This window comes from Natator depressus, chromosome 1 (assembly GCF_965152275.1).
Source record: "Natator depressus isolate rNatDep1 chromosome 1, rNatDep2.hap1, whole genome shotgun sequence".
Taxonomy (NCBI): domain Eukaryota; kingdom Metazoa; phylum Chordata; order Testudines; family Cheloniidae; genus Natator; species Natator depressus.
Window position 1 is genome coordinate 43,850,282 of NC_134234.1, and position 22,396 is coordinate 43,872,677.

Sequence of the window (22,396 nt, forward strand, 5' to 3'; positions counted from 1 at the left end):
TTAATTAACACTTTTTTTTAACGAGCTTCATCATCATGCATCCGACGAAGTGGGTATTCAACCACGAAAGCTTATGCTCCAATAAGTCTGTTAGTCTGTAAGGTGCCACAGGACTCTTTGCCATCATCATGGAAGCATGTCCTCTGGAATGGTGGCCAAAGCATGAAGAGGCATATGACTGTTTAACATATCTGGCATGAAAATTACCTTACAATGGTATTTACAACAAAAGTGTTTTCGGCTACAAAAGTGCCATGCAAATGTCTGTTCTCACTTTCTTATGACATTGTAAATAAGAAGAGGGCAGCATTATCTCCTGTAAACGTAAACAAACTTGTTTCTCTTAGCGATTGCCTGAACAAGAAGTATGACTGGGTGAACTTATAGGCTCTGAAGTTTTACATTGTTTTGTTTTGAGTGTTAAGTAACAAAAAAATGTACTTTTGTAAGTTACGCTTTCATGATAAAGAGATTTCACTACGGTACTTGTATGAGGTGAATTGAAAAATACTATTTCTTTTGTTTATCATTTTTACAGTGCAAATATTTGTAATCAAAATAATATAAAGTAAGTACTGTACACTTTGTTTTCTGTGTTGTAATTGAAATCAATATATTTGAAAATATAGAAAAACATCCAAAATATTTAATAAATTTCAGTTGGTATTCTATTGTTTAACAGTGCAATTAAAACTGTGATTAATCACGATTAGTTTTTTTAATCGTGATTAATTTTGTTGAGTTAATCGCATAAGTTAACTACGATTAATCAACAGCCCTATATAAAATCCACTGAATATGAAGCAGCTGTTTATTATATGTGATATCTGAAGATAACAGTGGAAAACTGAACACTGTATACTGTCTTTTTGCAAAAGCATTTTTGCATTTACAAGAAATTCTAAGCAAGCAAAATAGGAATAATATAAAATATTAGATTTACATACTGATTTAGCTGAAGATTTCAAGGTTGTTAGTAGGAAATGCTCTCATTAAGCAGATTCTTACTGAGGAATATTCATTGCTATAAAAGTGTCAACGGGGGGGACATTTTGTGGTTTCTTCAAAGTATAAAACTAGCACTTAATGCTTAAATACTCTGAGAATACTAATGAGTGGGGGCTCTGAATGAAATTCTTCACTAATCATAGTGAACGTTTGACAGAAGTGACTATCATCCTCCAAACTTTAATCACTTGGAGAGCTATTACAACCCCATTCTTAGGAACTGGACTGAAGACATTTATGGCTGAAGATTTAGTTTGTCATTTCTAAGTCTGATTTATCTAAGTTACAGGCCAGGAAAAGGTAGAGGTTAATCACATCAGCTAAAATTTGTAATTATAAAGAATTATTTTAAAGCAGCAAGGCTAGGGGAAAGAAAAGCACAAAGAATGAAGGCACTGACCTTTCACATCTTTAAAATGGCCGTAGTCTCTTTGTTCATGTATATTTTTAAGGCTTGTGACAGTGTGCGCTGGCATAACTGGCTGAAACCAGCAGAAGATAAGCAGGCTCTCTGAAATCATTCCTCCATTGCTCTGCCATGGAAAGGCGTAAATGGGCACCTCTTGCTATGAATTTAACTTCTCCCAGTGATTTTTGTTGTTGTTGTTGTTGTTTTGCCTAGGCTTAATCACTAGGATTGAATTCTGCAAAGTGTTTACCTTATGTGAGTTCTCAAATTCCATGGGACTGGAGGTCATTCAGCATTTTGCAAGATCAAGTCCTTAACCAAGATCACAGCTACCAGGGCAATCTATGTCGAGAGCCAAAAACTCACACCTTCTTTCACTGGGTTGAAGACAGACATTGTGGTTTTCCAAACTTCCTCTGGCATCTGAGATAACTGGGTGGGCTACAGGAACATCAGTGCACCCTACAATGGTTTATCTTTTATCGTCTAATATTTTAATTAATCACAAACTAATGACCAAGAGTAATATAAATAGAGGATTTATGATAGCGATAAGATAACCATAAATTTCAGTGTTTATTCCATTCTTCTCTAATGTTATTTCCCGATTTATTTGAGTATAATTTACAAAACAATAGCGCTCCCCAGACACCTTCTATCCCAAAATACTCAACAACCTTTAAGCAAAACAGCCACTGCAGCTCGTCTGCATGGTCAACAAACTCATGCTATGACAGAGCAGTGGAAGGGGGGATGACCATATGTCTGGGTACTTCTACAGTACCATGCTCATCACCAGTATCTTTGCACCCTACAGAATGATACCATTTAAATTGCAATTGCACTAGCAGTTTCCAAGTAGTTTTCAGGTACAGAGAGCATTGCAGCACTCCAATTTCCAGGTGATAGAGGCAAGAATACCACTGAGGAGATCTACATCTGAAAAAAGATTGCAGTCTCCTTGCAGGGGGGCTGGAACAATTTGTATAGTGGGGGAGCTGAGAGCCATTGAACCAAACAGTAAACTCTGCATATGATGGAAACTACTTCAAGTCAGGGGGTGCAACAGCACCCCCAGCACCCCTAGTTCCAGCACTTAGGTCTCCTTCCCAGATGTAGACGGGATAAAAAGCAGCAGACAATCCAATATAACCTCAAGATTGCCTCAATTTTTTAATTGATACATTTATATCAATTGATATTTATAAATGGATACAATTAGGGAAAAAATTGCTTCTTTTCCCTGGGGCAAAGGAAAACACACCTAGGTAAGAGAAACCCCACAAAGGTCCTATTAAATAAAACAAAAGTGATAAAATCTGTAAGCATATTTCTCTTCCTCAAACAGAGAAAGACACATGTTGTGCAAATGAAATGCTTTCAAATTCTGGATGTAAAACAAGAACACAATCATCAAGTTCCTGATCTACTAAGTAGTTAGGCCTAGTTTTTGCCCTTAAACAGCAATACAGATTTACCAATTTAGCTTTTCAGCACAGACTATTGTGAAGTTTTGACCAAACCAATCCACTGCCATCAAGTCTTACTGTCAGTGACCTGGCTAGAAAGGAGTGCAGAACTTATAAAATGTGACAAATTCTGAATTAAATTATCTTGCTTTTTGTGATTTTAATGCTAACTTTTACTACTATTTTAAAGCAAGAAACTGTGATATAACCTCCTTGACGAACACAGATTTGGGATAGAGGTCTATATCTTCAGTTTTACATGGTAAAAGAGATGGAGGGGAACTCAACACATTCCATTAGCCAGATTTCAGCCTCTTCTTTTCTACTATGGGCCAGACGTATGACCTTTGTATTTGGTATCACTCATGTTGGTTAAGTAACAGGAAAGTTCCATAGCTTTTCTGAATACTTTTTTTTTTTTTAATGTTGTCCTCATGTGGCTCCAGTTCATGTTGTTAATTACATCAAGCCAGCATTCCACAGAGACGGCTGAAGCAGTGGCATCAGCCTGTAATCTGTCAAATTCCTTTGAAATCTCCTTCAACTGCTTTTGTAATTTTAGTGCCTTTCCGAAAGTCTCTCTATTTATGTAAAATGTGTGAGATGTTTTGATCGAAATCCTCCTTGTGCATAGCGTAAATGTAACATTTTATGGGTAGTGGGATGCAAATGCAGAGTCACAATTTTCCTGAGAGTGCCCTTGATTGTTTCGAGAAGATGGGATATCAATCCTCCTTTTTTCAGAAATTTCTTTCAGCTTCCAAAATTGGTGTTACAACTGTTAGTTGATACTTCCTTTTCATGGCTTAAATAAATAGTGCTGAACACCCATATCAGGGGTGCAATCCTGGCTCCACTGAAGTCCATGGCACAAGTCCCACTGACTTCAATGGAGCCAGGATTTCATCCCAGAAATTTACAAGTATGTGTGCCCAAGAAGTTCCCACATTTTTTATTTTATTTTCCATTGTCTAAGCAAATGGGGAAAACCTCTGCCATACCTTTCTCTGCATTCTTGAACCACATTTTCAACAACCTGTACAGAAGAGAGTCTGCGTTTTTCTTTTCAGACACAGAATAAATATCAATAACAAGGAATGCATCATTCCCTATACAGATCCTTATAGCCATTATTTGGTAACAGTCTCATGCCTGACCAACCATTCTGCATTAATGTTGATTCTTTTAATTCTTCCTCCTCCCGCACATTTCTTCACTTGCAGCATTCAGCAGTGGGACCATAGGTTTAAATCGGTCTATCCTTCCAGGATGAAGTGTTTCAGCCATTTCTTTAAATTGTTGATTTTGAGACACATTGAAGGAGATGTTAAAAGAAGTCTGAAACTTTTTCAACAAGTTCAAGTCTTTCAAGCTGTTTACAGCATTGCCACAGCCATTTTTAAAAAATGAACAGAGACTGCTCTTCAATAAAGCTGATGATGAAGAGTTGCTAGAAGGCTTCGGACAGAGGGCTTTAATTATCATTACGTTTATGTTTCAGTGAGGACAACAGCATTGAAACTATTTAATTTACAGGACAAGGTGGAGGAGTACTTGTGGCACCTTAGAGACTAACAGATTTATTTGAGCATAAGCTTTCATGAGCTACAGCTCACTTTCTGAGTCTCTAAGGTGCCACAAGTACTCCTTTTCTTTTTGCGGATACAGACTAACACGGCTGCTACTCTGAAACAGGACAAGGTGGGTGAGGTAATATCTTTTACTGGACCAACTTCTGTTGGTGAAAGAGACAAAGCTTTTGAGCTACACGGAGCTCTTCTTCAAGTCTGGGAAAGGTACTCAAAGTGTCACAGCTAAATACAAGGCGGGATAGATAAGGAGTTCACACATGTTGCAAGAGACCATTGAAGGTGAAGTGGGCAGTTAAGACCTTGACTGTCATAGGACAAAGGAGGGTTAGTGGGTTATAGATTGTTGTAATGAAGCATAAATTCAATGTCTTTATTAAGTCCATGATTTTGGTGTCTAGCAGAGTTATGAATTTAAGCTCCAGGCACATCTTTTGAAAATGTTGTTCAGGTTTCCTTTGAGGACAAGGACAGAAAGGTCAGATAAGGCGTGATCAGTTTGTCAAAAGTGTTCGCCCATGGGTGAGATGGTGTTTTTGTCTTTTATCATTTTTCTGTGTGAGTTCATTCAAGAGCATAGTAATTGTCTGGTTTCACCCACATAGTTATTGGGGCAGTTAATGCACCGGATGAGGTAACACCATGTTGTGACAGGCATGTGTAGGAACCATTCATCTTGAATGGTGTGTTTTGGGGGGTATAGATAATCATAGCAGTGGAGATATGTCTGCAGGTTTCACATCTGTTGTTATGGCAAGGGCTGGTGCTGCTTTGAGTTGGTGTGTCCTGCAGTGTTCCCACTAATTTTTTACATCCATGTGCAGAATGAATTTTGTTATATGCACCAATATGGAGATGATGTGTGGCGGGGGTGGGGCTGAGGGATTTGGAATGTGGGAGGGGGCTCAGGGCTAGGACAGAGGGTTGGGGTGTGGGTGGGTGAGGGCTCTGGCTGGAGGTGCGGACTCTGTGGTGTGGCTGGGGATGAGGTTTTGGGGTGCAGAAGGGGGCTCAGGGATGGGGCAGAGGGTTGGGGTACAAGGGGTGAGGTAACTCCAGCTGGGAGTGAAGGCTCTGGTGTGGGGCCAAGGAAGAGGGGTTTGGGGTGCAGGCTGCCCGGGAGCTGCGGCAGGGAGAGACTACTCCCCCGAGCCCTCTCTAGCCAGAGCAGCTCAGAGCCGGGGGAGAGGCGCCCCTCCCCGCCTGCGACAGCTCCAGCAGGGCTGGGTTGGGCTGGGCTGGGGGCACCTCTCCCCAGCTGCGGAAGCTGGGGAGCCACAGGGGAAGGGGCAGAACGGGGGGTGAGGGGGGCTCCAGGCTTGGAGCTCCACCACTGTGGCGCCCAGCTGGGAGTGGGTGGGGGAAGATGCTCTGGGCTCGGAGCTCTGACCAGGGCCAAGAGCTCCGCCACGGACCTAGCTGGGGCTGAGAGCTCAACCCTGGCCAGGGCTGAGCTCTCAGCCTCCCCCTTGTGGCCCCGACTGAACTCTCAACCCCACCTCACCCCAGCAGGGGCTGGGGAGGGGGATGAGAGCAGTGGGCGTGGGCGGGGCCTTGGCTGGAAAAGGCACGGCAAGGGGCTAGCCTTCCCAAGGGGAAGCTTCACCCACTGCCCATGATGTAGGATACACGTAGCTTTACACCACAGTGAAAAACAGGCTGCATCCATACTGCAGTGTAGCAACGTGCAGCAGAGAAAGGCTTGGGTGCGGGGGAGGCTGCAGGGAAAGACTTTAGCTGCCGGCAGGTCATTAAACTGCTAAAAATAGCGGAGTAGGCTATGCTTCGTTGTGTAGAGAGCCATGTAGGGTACATACCCTAAGGCTCTGTAGTGTCTGTACGCACCTAAACAGTGCCTCTCCATCTACACTACTATTCACACCCAGCCTGGGAGGCATGCAGTGTATGTACTCTGCACGCCACCATAAGTGTAGACATAGTCTCTGTTAGAGATCTGTACATCTCTCCCAGCTGGCTCCTTTTGGAGGCGCTCTCATGAGCTCTTTGGCAATATCAAGAACCACTGCTGATGTTCAAGCCACACGTGAGCTGCTTGTGGAATTGGAGAGAAAGCACAGGCGTCAGCATTTCAGAAGGAGACAAGATCTGTGGATCACCTCAGCACATAACTAATTATTTCGGTACTACTGGAGGAAAATTCCATTCACTACGCATGGGCCAAGGACTGAGGACATGAACAACTACAATGCTCTTTTAATGTTGCTTACATCTCAAAATGATATGCACTGCACAGTGAATTTACATATGTGTATTTCCCCAGCCTATTTGCAACCATCTTAAATGTTGCCCAAAACATTAACGTCGGATACAGCTTTATGAGAACAAGAAACGCCTTGGTTAACTTGTTTTCCCTTAGCAGGAAGCCTCCTAGTGGAATTGAGGTGTGCACAATAAATGTTAATTAAAGCCCAGCCCTGTTCCTACTGATCTGTTAAATCACAGAACCATAGAAGATTAGGGTTGGAAGATACCTCAGGAGGTCATCTAGTCTAATCCCCTGCTCAAAGCAGGACCAATCCCCAACTAAATCATCCCAGCCAGGGCTTTGTCAAGCCAGGCCTTAAAAACCTCCCTAGGTAACTGTGGTGTTTTGATGTTGCTTGTAATTATTAGAATTGGGAGCACTGGCTGTTGGGAGTCTGAAAGGACAGGAAACAGGAAGGATGGGGGAGGAGCTGAAGAGGCTGAGGGAGAGCTACTGAGGGGGCAGCAGCAGCTTGGTAAAGAGGTTTCCACTTTAAAAAATAAAGTCCTGTTGAAGTTTGTTAGTATCTTGCCTGGTTGCTACAACATTTTGGCCATGAGGATGGGATCTTCTGCCTCTGAACCCACCTGCACCCTTTCTGCAAAGCCCAGGTGAGCCTCCAATTGCTTTTACTGCCTGGATCCATAGGTTTGAGACTACTCTGCTTGCAATCAGTGCTACAGAGATTTCTGAAGTAAGAAAGCATGCTCTGCTAATCCACTGCCTTGGAGCAGAAGGGCAGCATATATTTTACACTTTTCCCCTTGCAGACGATAAATATGAGACTGCACTCACTGCATTAAAGAACTTTTTTGTGCCAAAAGTGAATGTAGTAGCTAATCGCTACAGATTTCACCAGCGTGAGCAGAAACCACGGGAGACTATAATGCAGTATATTGCTTCCCTGAGGAGTCTGATCGTAACTTGTGACTTTGGGAATATGGCAGATGAGCTGATTACAGACTAGTTCATTGAGAAAACTACCATGCTTCGTGTAAGAGAACGTTTACTTCTAGAACCACAACTTACACTAGAAAAAGCAACAACCATTGCTCCCCAGATTGAGTCAGCTACAGCTGAAGCCAAAATAATGAGCCTGCATACAGGAGGCACAGTCCAGGCTGTGACTCCTTTGCAGAAAAGTTCACTATCGCTGCAGACAATTACAAGAGAAAAACAGTTGAACAGAACCAAGCAAAGTCTAAGGCTTTCACAGACAAGTGGCGGGGTGCTAAGGAACCAAAGTTTCAGTGTGGTTCCTTCGTTAGAATACAAAAACCTGGAATTTTACGCAAAGGGGACCATAAATTCACAGCTCCTCTTAAAATCATAGAGAAGAAGGGACCTTGAACCCATCGACTTTCTGATGGGCGGGTATGGAATGCTTCTTATCTTGTACCTGCCTATGGACCAAGAGGAGATTATGCCAACACCCAGTCTGCATTGGATGACTTCCCCATAGTGCCAACACAACAAGACATTGCACTGGAACCGGGGCTTGAGAGACGGCCTGTCAGACCCAGACGACCACCTGTCTGGACTAGAGACTATGTTATGTAGTATCTATAGTGTTTTTAGTGTAATATTTCTGTCAACAGTATCGTGCCTTGTTTCCTATGTTGTTCTAACCACAAGAACAAAATGTTTATTGTAACTGGGAGAGTTTCTTAAGAGAGGAGGGAATGTGGTGTTTAGATGTTGTATGTAATTATTAGAACTGGGAGCATTGGCTGTTGGGAGTCTGAAAGGACAGGAAACAGGAAGGAGGGGGAAGGAGTTGAAGAGGCTGAGGGAGAGCTACTGAGGCGGCAGCAGCAGCTTGGAAAAGAGGTTTCCACTTTATTTTTAAAGTCCTGTTGAAGTTTGTTAGTACCTTGCCTGGCTACTATGAGAGTAACCCATTCCAGTGCTTCACCATCCTCCTAGTGAAATAGTGTTTCCTAATATCCAACCTAGACCAATGCAGTCAGTATCAAAGTAAAAAGCAAAACTACTGACGTAATGAGCCAATGATCATGAGCTCCATGTTTTGATAGTTTAGTGAAATAATTCTACAGCTCTATGATGAAAGACCACAGAAACACAGCTTAGTACACCCCAGCCCTTTTTCACGTAGCTGAAAGTTGTTGATTGGTAGCTTTCTAAAATGAGCTCTGATTTTAAACTATTCCTGAAGCAGAATGAGAAAATAAAACAAATGCAACCCAAATAAAGGATTGAACCAAGAACTTCCACGGAAAGAATTACTTACATCCAAAGAATCTTCATTCACTAGGATGAGAGACATATTCTGAGAAACAAGCCTGCAGGAATACCCTGTAAAAGATAAAAACAAGTGTTTCCTTGTAAAGATTACGAATATTTTAATTTCACTTTTGATATAGCACCTTTTATTTGAGGATCTCGAAGGGCCAGATTGCTCCACGGTGAACAGTTACTCACAGGACTAGTCCATTGTGAGTAACTGATTAGCAATATGAATAATGGAGTGGTTTTTTGTTTGTTTTTGTAGGGGTGGCATACAGAGACACACATTAACAGCAATCTATTTCCTTAAGTTAAGTACCCTCAGACCTTCTTGTCAACTGTCTAAATGGGCCATCTTGATTATCACTACAAAAGTTTTTTTCTCCTGCTGATAATAGCTCATCTTAACTAATTAGCCTCTCACAGTTTGTATGGTAACTTCCAACTTATCTGTATGTGTGTGTGTGTATATATATATATATACACTCTATATATAATGTTCCATTCTATGTATCTGATGAAGTGAGCTGTAGCCCACGAAAGCTTATGCTCTAATAAATTTGTTAGTCTCTAAGGTGCCACAAGTACTCCTGTTCTATTCACAGCAATGTAAGTCATTTAGTCAGACTACAAGATTTTTCATGGTGCTAGTATATTTTATAGGCGTTATTGAGGACTGACATATGAAAGAATCACTTTAACCTACAACTGAAATGCAGCCTCCTCTTGGGTGGAAAATAGCAGCTGTTTAACAGCATACAGCTGTATTGCACAACATTTAGGACAGTAAATAAAGAAGAATTTTGAAAATTGTAATTATTATTGTCAAGGATGTTTCTGCCTGATGCTCTTCACAACTTACGTTAAGTATAATTATGGCCCAAAATAATATAGCTTTGCAATAATATTTTGGGCAATATTTTGCAATGACTACATTTGTGTAGACTAGATAAGGATTACTTTCTACAAATAAAAGAGGATGGGGGCCAGCTGTGAGACTGTATGACTCTGTTGAGAAAATGATGAAGCATAGCTAGTAAAACAGGGTTGACAATAGGAAAGCTGCACAGTCCATGATTTTCTATGCTATTCCACCCAAAGAGACTCACTATCAGAAAGAGTAATTAAACCTTTTAGTGGGTAATGACAAACAAAAAACAGACTTCACAAGAAAAAACACATAAGGATTCTTTTGGCTCCAGTGTAATTCCAGCCTACTACTTCCATTCGGGCGGGGGCGGTGGGGGGAGTCCCACATGCTGAATTTAAGGGGGGGAAAAATTGGGATTCTTAAATTAGCTCCAGACTGAAGAGCTACATTTTTATTTTCACTGAAAAAAATGGGATATTACAACTTTAATCATTTCCCTCCATGTCAGGCTTATTCTTTCCCCAGGGAAAGGCTGCAGCTTTATGCAGTAGACTGTTACAAATTCAGTATAACTAATTCAAATGGATTTTCTAGTAGTTTTTGATTGGAACAACAGCTGCAACAGTGAGCAGTAATTTTGAAACTGCTGCTCGCTGTTTTATTTTACATCTTTCAAATCAAGCAAGACGCCATTTGACAGCTGGAGCAAGATGAAGAAGTTCTGGAGAAAACGTTAAGCAGTTCTGCTATATGTCTTGGCAATTATGGAGTCAAGAGGGCCAATCCTGCAACCAGTGAAGTCAACTGAAGTTTCATCATTGAGATAAATAGGAACAGGATAGGGCTCAGAAAGAGGGCGCAAAACACAAACCTATCACCATTTTATAAGATACTTATATATTATGCACAATTTCAGACCTCTAACATCTTAAAATATAACATCAGTGTGTTAAAAGTATAGTAATTGGCACTTAAAGTTGCTAACTGACGTTTATAACTATATATTCTATACAAATGGTTAATATAGTTACTTCTGGCACTGCTATTATGGCAAATTAAAACTAAAAGTTCAGACACTCCAGTTTCGTAAAATGAGATCAACTTCTGGATCAAAGCTAGGTATAAAATGTCAATCCACACTTGTAAATTGGGATCTAGATCCTTAATCCAAAAATGTAACTAAGTCCATAAAGTGGCTGAGACAGGCACCTCTGGGACTTTTATTTACCTGAAGTTAACCATTAAATTAAAGCTAGAAGGGTACCAGAAGTTATGCACAGTGATTGTAAACCTTTGTGCTTACAAAGGAACTTTAAAATGTAATTTAAAACAAGTTTTACAAATATGATTCAAACTGCACACAAAATGTTACTGCTAAACATTAGACTAATTATAGTGATCATTTAAAGGCACAGTTTTTAAAAGGTATCCCTCTGCATCCCAATATTTGCTTTATTTTGAGCCTGTGTACAAATTTCAAAAAGATATGAATTAGTGGAAAACAATGTCCCTCTCTGTCAGGCCAGATACGATTCAGTCAGTCACAGAACAAGCCTATGTAAATCATAATACTTCACCAATTAACATAGACACTATTCTGAAAGGTCTGTACTGACATCCATTGTTGCATTTTACTAGCTATGGCAAATAAAAAGAAAGTGCTTTTGTGGTTGTTGATTATTGTCCTTTGAGGAGCAAGCTGAGATCAACAAACTGATTTTACAGAAGATTCACACCAGAAGCAGTGGTAAATGACTCTTAAAAATATTTAGATATTAACAAAAAGAAAAGAAGGACTTGTGGCACCTTAGAGACTAACCAATTTATTTGAGCATAAGCTTTCGTGAGCTACAGCTCACTTCATCGGATGCAAGCTCATGCTCAAATAAATTGGTTAGTCTCTAAGGTGCCACAAGTCCTTCTTTTCTTTTTTGCGAATACAGACTAACACGGCTGTTACTCTGAAACCTTTAGATATTAAGCCACCCACCGTATTTCTACTAGAAATACTATCACTTCAGAAAATCCTGTTTAATCCATTTTACTGCCTTTGAATGCTACAGGTACACTGAGATCTTACACAATTCCAGTAAGCAAACAATAACTATATGAGTCATGCAGACTGCATCTGAAATTTCACTTAGACTAACTGAAGCCAATTTTAAAGCTAAATAATGAAAATTACTGAGTGTCTGAAACTTTGCTAAAGTAATGCAAGTTCGGTCACAGAATTCCAGAATTTTGGCAAAAGGCCACTCAGAAAATTACTAACAGTCTACCTGCAGATCTGTGTACATAATGGCTCATACGTCACTTTTGTTCAAACAGCTAAAGGCCTTAAAGTCAGAGCTAATTTGAGGATGTTAAGAAAGTATCTGCTTCAACAAGAAACCAGCATGTTACTAAAATAGGTAATTCCTAAAGGAAAAAAAGCTAATGGCTGTTGGTAAAGATTTGTAAACCTGCAAACAAAGAAAGGCAAGTGTGAGTGGTGCTTTATACAGGCTAACTATAGCTTTCTTTGAGGACTTTTTGGTAAGGATGATGTTTGCAGACTTTGGCAACAAGGTAATACCGGGACTATGTATGTATAATATGTGCATGACAGCCTGTCCATTCACAAGACCAGACAGAGTGAAGCTCTGCTTCTCTTCGTCTGATAAGAAGGCCTGAAGAACTTTAGGATTAAGCAGATATTTTGGATTAAGTAGATAAATTGTACTTGCTTGTCCTATATGACAGGGTGGCAAATCCATAAGCATGTGAGACAAGTAAACATATGGGCACAAGTTCCATAGAACAACAGATGTTTGCTGTGGGATAGAAATCCAAATTAGGAAATTTGGTTCCAATTCTGTTCTGTCTTCCACCGAACGTCCTAAAACTGTTTGGTACTTCAGGATCAGGATTGAGATGCGTGCATTGCTCATCAGCCTTACCAAGAAAATAATTCAAGATCTGGAGAGATGGTGTTCCATTTGTTTCAAACTCATAGGCTGTGTTTTCAAATAAGCCTCTAAAAATACACCTTATATATATATATATTTTTTTAAAAATCCACATTTGCAATGCAAAACAGACAGACAGTCAGAAGGACAGCTGCTCCTTTTATTATATTACTATTTACTATGTGTATTGCGGTAGCACCTAGGGCTCTACTCTGGTCCAGGACCCCACTGGGCTAGATGCTGTACAAGCACAATAGGCACATATGCCTGCTTGCTCAGATAACTGAAGGGTTTTTCATAAGCAAGCTGTTGCACTTGCATACACTGCAGGCACTTTTTCTTGATGGTCATGGAAAAACTGGCCTCCTCTACCACGGCACTGGGAATGAGAGGGTTTTTTAAATTTCTTACTAATAACCAGTTGTTTATTTCTACTGTAGACTTTCCCTTCTTGTATCTGATTAGAGGGCAGTGCAACATTAGAATATTCTGTCACAGCATGAAGGGCAGTGAAGTAGAAGCTGGCACACAGATAGTTCCTGTAACATCCTTTGATGGGTCTCAATGGCGTGAAGTAAGACCAACTCCTGCTCCCTCTTATTGGCATGAAGTTGTGAAGGGGTCAATCTACCATGATTATACACCTGTAGGTGAAGACAAGCTTGTCACACAGCACAAAAACTAGCGTTTTCATATAGTTGAAACTCTCGAGGGCTGAGCTGGATAGGTCCTTCCTGAGGACTGTGTTGGTACAGTCAGTTTGGTTCTGCTGGCATGGTGGCAAAGAGCTAAGGAAGAAGTGACTCAAGAGATGCAGCACTTTGTAGTATATGCTGATGGACAAGGATATCTTGGCCAATTGCCCTTATCTGTTCAAACCAGACATATTCCACTGGCTTAAAATTGGCAGGTGACATTTTCGACTCCAATCTCCAGAGCCATCTGAATTCCAGCCAAAAAGGTCATGTGACCATGGAAAGTTCTAGACAAAGATGGAAACCAACATCCATAATTCATCCCCCTACCTATTCTGTATTGTTCTTACGGTGGTATTTTAGCTGCTCTGAAAGATCTCAAGGAAAGGGCCACCACCACTTCCCTGACGCTTGGTCTACACAAGGAATCTATGTCAGTCTAACTACGTGACTCAGGGCTGTGGAAAATCCACACCCCTGAGTGATGTATTTATACCAACCTAACCCCTGGTGTAGACAGCGCTATGTCGACGGGAGGACTTTTCTCATCGACATAGCTACCACCTCTTGGGGAGATGGAGTATCTGCGCCAATAGGAGAAGCTCTCCCATTAGCATAGGTAGCAGCTTCTTCACTAAGTGCTAAAGCAGTGCAGCCACACTGGCGTAGCTGCGCCGCGGTAAGTGTAGACAAGACCTTAGAGTATTTACTCCACCATCTAATATGTCTCACTGCAGGACATTTCTCCTACATTCTTCTTTCTCTAATTTCATACCATTACTTCAAGTAGTTCCCCTTTGCATCATGCTGAAAAATTCCTCTCCCTCCTTAGTGTACACACTCTTGTAGTCATGACTTAGCCAAGATGCAGAGATTTAGGGTGAAATCCTGGCTCCATTGAAGTCAATGGCAAAATTCCCACTGACTTCAATGGGGCCAGGATTTAACTCATAGTTCCTTTAATCTTTTCTCATATGTCAATCCCTCAGACAATTAATTTTTTTTTTTTTTTTTGCTCTTCTCTGAACTCTCTCCAGTTTGTCTATATCTTTCTGGAAATAAGATACACAGGACTGAATGATATATTCCACAGAAGACTTTCCCCAGTAGAAATCAATATGATATTTATATATACACTACACAGGAAAAACTACAATAAAAGAACATTAAGGTTGAAAAGCCAAGCATTCAGATGTTAAGAAATGCCAGAATAAAGGTTCCCTGTGCAACTTTATTTCAGCCCCAATTGTTCATATGCATTATCAAACTGTCTTCAGTCACATCTCATTTTTTCACAGGACCCCTGCCTCAGGATGGACAGTGTTCACTTAATGAGCAGCTATCTTCCCCCGACATTGTTCAACGTGTGGCCCTACCCCTTAGTTACTGCAAACTATTCAAACCCTGCTCTGAAGACAAATGAATTTCCTCCTGGGCTTTTCTATGGTGCTCATCATTATAGTATATGAGTGTTTCACCATTTATTTTAAGAACACCTCTGAGACAAGGAGGTATTTATTTGCTCTGTTTTACAGATGGGGAACTGAGGCAAAGAGAGATTCAGGTCAAAAGTATCCACTCATTTTGGGTGTGATACCTAGGATCTGATTTTTCAGAGTGTTTAGCATCACACAGCACTTTATATGCACAAGCACAGCTCCCACTGCCTCCAATTGCAGCTTTGAGTAATCAGCACTTTTGCCAATCAGACCCCAAGATCTCAAGTCAGGCACCTAGAAAATGAGAAACACACAATTAGGGTTTGCCTACACAACCCTCAGCAGTGAGCCTCTAAGCCTGGGTCGAAAGATTTCCTAAAAATAGTCACCACGCTAGAAACAGGGCCGGCTCTACAGTGAAAAAAACTGCCGCCGCGGACAGCAAAAGGAAGAAGCTGCTGCCGAATTGCCGCCGCGGCCGGAGGAACTGCCGCCCCTTTCTAACTGCCGCCCCAAGCACCTGCTGGGAACGCTGGGGCCTGGAGCCGGCCCTGGCTACAAATAGCTGTGTGGATGTTGCAACTCAGGCTGGAGCTTGGGCTCTGAAGCCTAGAGCATGAGCTGCAAGTTAAAAGCACTGGCCACACAGCTCTTTTTAGCACGGTAGTGTGAGCCCCACAAGCCTGAGTCTGTCAACCCAGACTTGGAGATTTGCTGCCATGGCCTGCTGCCGGCTGTGTAGACGTACCCTCATTGACTACTCTGAAAAATTCGGTTTAAGTGACTTGATTAGCATCACATAGGAACTAGAATCCAATGCACCAGGGCAGCATTCAACTGCCTTCTCTTTCTGTAATCCCCTGGCTCATTCACTACACATCTCCCAACGGGTGCAAAAAATTAAGCAATGGCCCGACAACAGACTCCTTCGGTACACAACCCTGATTCATCCTCAGAGCAGGTCTGTTCTATGCACTGAATGAGGCAGGTGTCCTGTGGAAGAAACTGTATATGATCATGTAATTGAAGATTGTATCATAATGCATACACACGGCTCTGAATTAAGGTTGCACAGGCAACCTTAATTGTGGTATGTCCTAAGTTTTAAGTGTTTGACTTTGCAACTTTGATAAATGTTCTTTTAACTGATTTTTGTATATAATTTTCTATGTTTAAAAAAACTAACTGAAAAAACAAACTCCACCATATGACATCATATTGACACCCACATGGTCACCAGCAGGGTTGAAACTTTTACATCCATAGCACAGCTCTCTGCCGCTTGAGCTAATGGAGTAGCTGACAGCAGAAGTTGTCATCCTCTGTGTGGACAAGCACTGTCTTAGAGGTGAGACACACACATTTTGCCAGTGGGTTTCACAGATATTTGTTGACAGCAGAGGAATGGTGAGACTCAGGAATGTTGGGTTGCATTCCCGGCTCTGGAGGGGAGTGAACTCCAGTGGGCACAGGTTCTCCTACCTGTGCCCCACAATCTTGACCCTTTCTGTCATATCCCTTCCAAACTGGCCATGTCCCAGCCGTGTCTTCCCCACTTCTAGCTCCTCATCTCAGTCCCATTCTCCCTCACTACCCAGCCTCAGTCTCCATTCCTCAGGTTCCTCATCCCAAACCAAGTCGTCTTTGCCCAGTAAATCCTTGCCTCGCCCCCTGGATTTCTCAATCCCAGTCTTCTTGTCCAGCCATTCCCAGTTCCTATCCCCACCCTCTAGCTCTTGAACCCTAGTCTCTTTGCCTAGCCAGTCCCTCCTTCCCTCCCAGTTCCTCATCTGCTCTGTCGCTCATTCCTCCAGTCTCTGGATACACTCCACATCCCATGTTCCCTATCACTTCTGACTCCCAGTCCCAATCTCCATCCCTAGACTCTTTGTCCAATCTCAGTCCCCGCCTTTCCCATCCAGGCTCCTTGTCAAAGACTTTGCCCAGCCAATCACAGTTCTTCCCCCTCACCTCAACCACTCAACAGATCAGTTGTTGCTCCCTCTCCCAACTTCTTCCCACAGCCCCACTTGTTCCCAGTCCAGTCTCCCATGGCAGGTTCCTTGTCTCAACCTATTTGCCCCAGAACCAATTCTTGCCCTTTTGCCTTCCATTCAGGCAGCTTCCTCCGCCACACTGCCTGGGGTCAGAAGGGGGGCATTAGGAAGACTAGAGAACAGCTTCCCACCCTCAGTTCATGTGCCTGCCTGACCCTGGCCCACCCACAGGTGCCCAGAGCTGCAACTGCAGGTAAAGTCCTGCTTATCCCTGGGCTGCACCATATCCAGTGTGGATGGAATCTTTGGGGAATTAGCTCCAAAGCTCTAGCAAATCTCTGAATTTATGCAAAGGCTTAGGGCTGGTCTACACTAGAAACTTACATCAGCATAACTCCATCTCTCAGGAAGGTAAAATCCACACCTGGCATGAACATTTTTTTAGCCCAAGTGGTTAAAGTTTGGCAAAGTTATAAGCAACTGGAAACAGGGTCTTATCATAGGTAGGATTGGGCAACCTTAATAACAAGTGATTCTACAGGCCTATAATGGAAATTACATTATATATGTGTGTGCAAATGTGTGAGACACACAACATATATAAGTTTTGTAATCTTGTTATTTAGTGGGGCTTTCGTCTCCTTATTTCCTTTTTGTTTGGGTGTATGTATGCCATCTGTGACTCACACAGTTAACTCTGTTAAGGTATTTGTGCACCATGATAGAACAATTTCAATTTTTAAAAATACTGTTCCACCATGCTATATCTTTTTAAATTGTCCCACAATAATGCGTGTAAGTCTAACAAAGTCATTGCATGAGTCACAGATGACATATATGCTTGTGAAAAAAGAGGAAGCAAGAATGCAAGAAAAAATCCACTGGTTAAATGGCAAGGTTGAAGAAGTTATTTGAGCTGAAAAGGCATCCATCCAAAAAAAATTAAAAAATAAAAAAAAATAAAAAGGAAATAGAGAAGCAATAAGAAATGGGCATAAGTTTTTGCACCCTTAGCTTCATGAGTTCTGTGGGTGCAACTGAACCCGTGAACTCACAATAAAGCTGCCCTTGCTTATATGTCAAAAAAGGAGAAATAAAATGTCACAGGGGCCAGATAGAATCAGTACAGAGTTCTGAAGGACCTCAAGAATTAGGTGGCAGAGCAGCTCTCAAAAATATGGAAAACCTCATTAAAATCAGCTATTGTGTTAACCCATTTCCCGTTACTACCCATCTGTGATGGGGTGCATAAACCCCATGCTGGGCTTGAAGGGGTTAAAGGACAAGGTCCAGGTAGCCCCACCCCTCCACACCTGCACAGAATGCTCCAACTGGAGAAGACCAACTCAGCTCAGAAGGCAGAAGGCTGGGGAGGAAGACAGACCTACTGGGAGGACTCCTGGACAAGAGCACCGGAGGAGCCTGCTGAGAGGAAGAAGACTGCATGCTGAGCGCGGTTGGGTCTGAACGTTTAGTTATCTTTTCTTTCTACCTTATATTGGACTTTGGGCCGGGGGAGAGAAGCAGATGGTAGGAAGTGACCTTGGGAGGGTAACTCAGAGGGGACTCTAGGGTGCCAGACATTGTTGACCTTATTAGGGCCCTGGGTCAGAGCCCAGTAGAGCGGGAGGGCCCAGGCTCCCCTACCAACTGGCCCTGGTGAAGGAGGGACTTAAGTCTCATCCCCACTTCATTCCCCATCTGGTAAGAAGAGAGACTGGACTGAAAGACTTTCCCACTGGGAGGTGGCACTAGGTGTGCTACTCACTAGGCCACCTACCCAACGAGGTGTATTACACTATCATTACTGAAGATGCTCAAGAAGACCTAGTCCTGGCTGAGATGGAGGTATTCAGAGGAATACCTGGTTTGGATGACTCAATTCCTAACATGTGCACATGATGACAGCAAAATTCACAGGAGAATTTCTTATTGTCAACAGAAGAGAGGTCACAATTTTGTACAGCTGTTTCCTAGGGGACTGGGTCCTATGAATCGGTCACCCAAGGAGGTTTATGTATACTAGAAAGATAGGTTGAAGTTGGGGTTAAAAATAGGTTAAAGTATGTAACCATGCCTTTTTCCTACAGTAGATGTCTTTTATTTCAATTAAGCAGGTTATGGCGTACCTATGCTCCCCATAGTTCCTTTCTGTGGTGCTTCTCTCTGTAATTTGTTTTCATATCTATGGGCAGACTCTTTTTCCTCAATATTGAGTAGCACCTGTTGTGGAACAGATACACCATTATAACCTAAAGGGCCAAATTCTCCTCAAATATGTTCCATGGATAGCAATTCATTTCAGACAATCTGATCTCCCTCTCCATGTACAGAACTGCATGCAGAATTGAGAGATTTTTGTTATGAGAAATTATAATATAGCCCTAAGCTATTAATGTCAAGAACTTTTTCATACAAGCTGATTTCCCCCTACTGCTGGAATGCTACTTTCACCTTCAAATATACGAACTAGATTGCACCTTAAACTCTAATTAATATTTTTCATTCAGTGGAAGTTACAATGGCTTCTTAATCACTAGCACCAGTTACCTTAGTGCACACATTCGCTACATATCTTCACAGTTCTGTATCAGGTGAATTCAAAGCAAAATAAAATATGAAGGTTGCTGTTGCTACCTATGTTGAGAGCTGTTTCCTGTTTGTCCCCTGTCAGGATCCATATCTTGATTTCTGCTTTCATTAGCGTTGCTATAGTTTCTGGAACACCTGCTTGAAGGCGGTCCTCAATGGCTGTAGCTCCAAGAAGCAGCAAATCCTGAAATAAACATAAGAATTTGAGGGATTGTTTTCTTTAGGCCAAATATCAGCTTAGAACACACTCAAAAAGGGAATTAATGATGCATGCTGTACCTCATCACTAATACGTTTTGACAAGAGATGAAGAAGTTACTCACCTTGTGCAGAAACAATGGGTCTTCTAGATGTGTGTCCCTATGGGTGCTCCACTGTAGGTGTGCTTGTGTCCTTGAGCTGCTGATCGGAGAACTTCAATAGCAGTTCCAGTAAGCCCACACATGCACTCTCTCTCCTTGTGCTGTGCCCGAGGCTAGTCAGTGCATGCGGGCTAACCCCCCTAAGTTCCTTCTCTAGCACAGAGTCATTGATAAGAACTCCGAAGTAGAGGGAGAAGGGTGGGTTGTGGAGGGACACATATCTTGAAGAACCATTGTTACTGCACAAAGTGAGTAACTTCTTCTTCTTCGAGTAGTGTCCCTATGGGTGTTCCACTGTAGGTGACTCCCAAGCAGTATACTTTCTGGAGGGCCAGTACTTCAGAGTCTGGTCCGTTACAGATGACAGTACTGTGGAGCCAAAGATGGTGGCTCTTTTTGTAGTATACTCTCATGAATGGGACAGGGAAGGGTAGGGAAGTAAAATGAATGGAGTACCCGGTTTCAATGATCTCTAGGACTGGGACGAAGAAGATTGCGGGCCTGGTGGTTTGCTTTTAGGGAATTTCCCTTTCTTTCTTTGTGTCTCATAATGGCATTGACGTTGATATTGAGATGTGTATGGTCTATGCTGGGATTGGGAACTAAATCTTCTCTTTTGTCCCAGCATGTAGACACCCAGCAACCAGAGAGTAGCCCTGGAATCCTTAAGGATGTGAAGGGAAGCATCAGTCTTCTCACTGAAGAACTTTGTGCCCTCAAAAGGAAGGTCCTTAATGGCAGACTGCACCTCTTTCAAGAAACCCGACAGATGGAGTCATGACACCTGTTGCATCACCACAGCCATGGAGATGGATTTAGCTGCTGTGTCAGCTGCGTCGAGGGCAGATTGCAGCAATGTCTTTGCCACTAACTGGACTTCCCAGATAATGGCCTTGAAAGAGTCAAATGTGAATCTGGTATCTGCTCAGTAAAGTCACTTAAATTTGAGGAGTTTATATAAACATATTTTGCCGTGAGGGCCTGGTAGTTGGTGGTACAGAATTGGAGAGTGGCTAACTTGCTACCAAAAAGGTCGAGGCACTTCCAATCCCTCTTGCAGAGAGTAGCCCTCAACTGGTGTTGTCAGTCACAGAATCACAGAATCATAGAATATCAGAGTTGGAAGGGACCTCAGGAGGTCATCTAGTCCAACCCCCTGCTCAAAGCAGGACCATTCCCCAACTAAATCATCCCAGCCAGGGCTTTGTCAAGCCTGACCTTAAAAACTTCTAAGGAAGGAGATTCTACCACCTCCCTAGGTAACGCATTCCAGTGTTTCACCACCCTCCTAGTGAAAAAGTTTTTCCTAATATCCAACCTAAACCTCCCCCACTGCGACTTGAGACCATTACTCCTTGTTCTGTCATCTTCTACCACTGAGAACAGTCTAGAGCCATCCTCTTTGGAACCCCCTTTCAGGTAGTTGAAAGCAGCTATCAAATCCCCCCTCATTCTTCTCTTTCGCAGACTAAACAATCCCAGTTCCCTCAGCCTCTCCTCATAAGTCATGTATTCCAGACCCCTAATCATTTTTGTTGCCCTCCGCTGGACTCTTTCCAATTTTTCCACATCCTTCTTGTAGTGTGGGGCCCAAAACTGGATGCAGCACTCCAGATGAGGCCTCACCAATATCGAGTAGAGGGGAATGATCACGTCCCTCGATCTGCTGGCAATGCCCCTACTTGTACAGCCCAAAATGCCATTGGCCTTCTTGGCAACAAGGGCACACTGTTGACTCATATCCAGCTTCTCGTCCACTGTAACCCCCTAGGTCCTTTTCCGCAGAACTGCTGCCGAGCCATTCGGTCCCTAGTCTGTAGCGGTGCATGGGATTCTTCCGTCCTAAGTGCAGGACTCTGCACTTGTCCTTGTTGAACCTCATCAGATTTCTTTTGGCCCAATCCTCTGATTTGTCTAGGTCCCTCTGTATCCTATCCCTACCCTCCAGCGTATCTACCACTCCTCCTAGTTTAGTGTCATCTGCAAACTTGCTGAGGGTGCAATCCACACCATCCTCCAGATCATTAAGGAAGATATTGAACAAAACCGGCCCCAGGACCGACCCTTGGGGCACTCCACTTGATACTGGCTGCCAACTAGACATGGAGCCATTGATCACTACCCGTTGAGCCCGACAATCTAGCCAGCTTTCTATCCACCTTATCGTCCATTCATCCAGCCCATACTTCTTTAACTTGCTGGCAAGAATACTGTGGGAGACCGTGTCAAAAGCTTTGCTAAAGTCAAGGAACAACACGTCCACTGCTTTCCGCTCATCCACAGAGCCAGTTATCTCATCATAGAAGGCAATTAGATTAGTCAGGCATGACTTGCCCTTGGTGAATCCATGCTGACTGTTCCTGATCACTTTCCTCTCCTCTAAGTGCTTCAGAATTGATTCCTTGAGGACCTGCTCCATGATTTTTCCAGGGACTGAGGAGAGGCTGACTGGCCTGTAGTTCCCAGGATCCTCCTTCTTCCCTTTTTTAAAGATGGGCACTACA

The 22,396-nt window shown here is 42.6% G+C and overlaps 1 protein-coding gene across 2 annotated transcripts in view; it reads right to left on the minus strand.

The window, feature by feature from the left end:
• ATP8A2 (ATPase phospholipid transporting 8A2) overlaps nt 1-22,396 on the minus strand; it is a 674,656-nt gene that overhangs the window by 453,731 nt on the left and 198,529 nt on the right. For both annotated transcript variants that reach the window (XM_074958618.1, XM_074958626.1), the window contains exons 23-24: nt 19,576-19,714; nt 8,993-9,057 (exon numbers count right to left, since the gene is read on the minus strand). In XM_074958618.1, the coding sequence (XP_074814719.1) occupies nt 8,993-9,057; nt 19,576-19,714 (204 nt within the window). The remainder of the gene's footprint in view (nt 1-8,992; nt 9,058-19,575; nt 19,715-22,396) is intronic.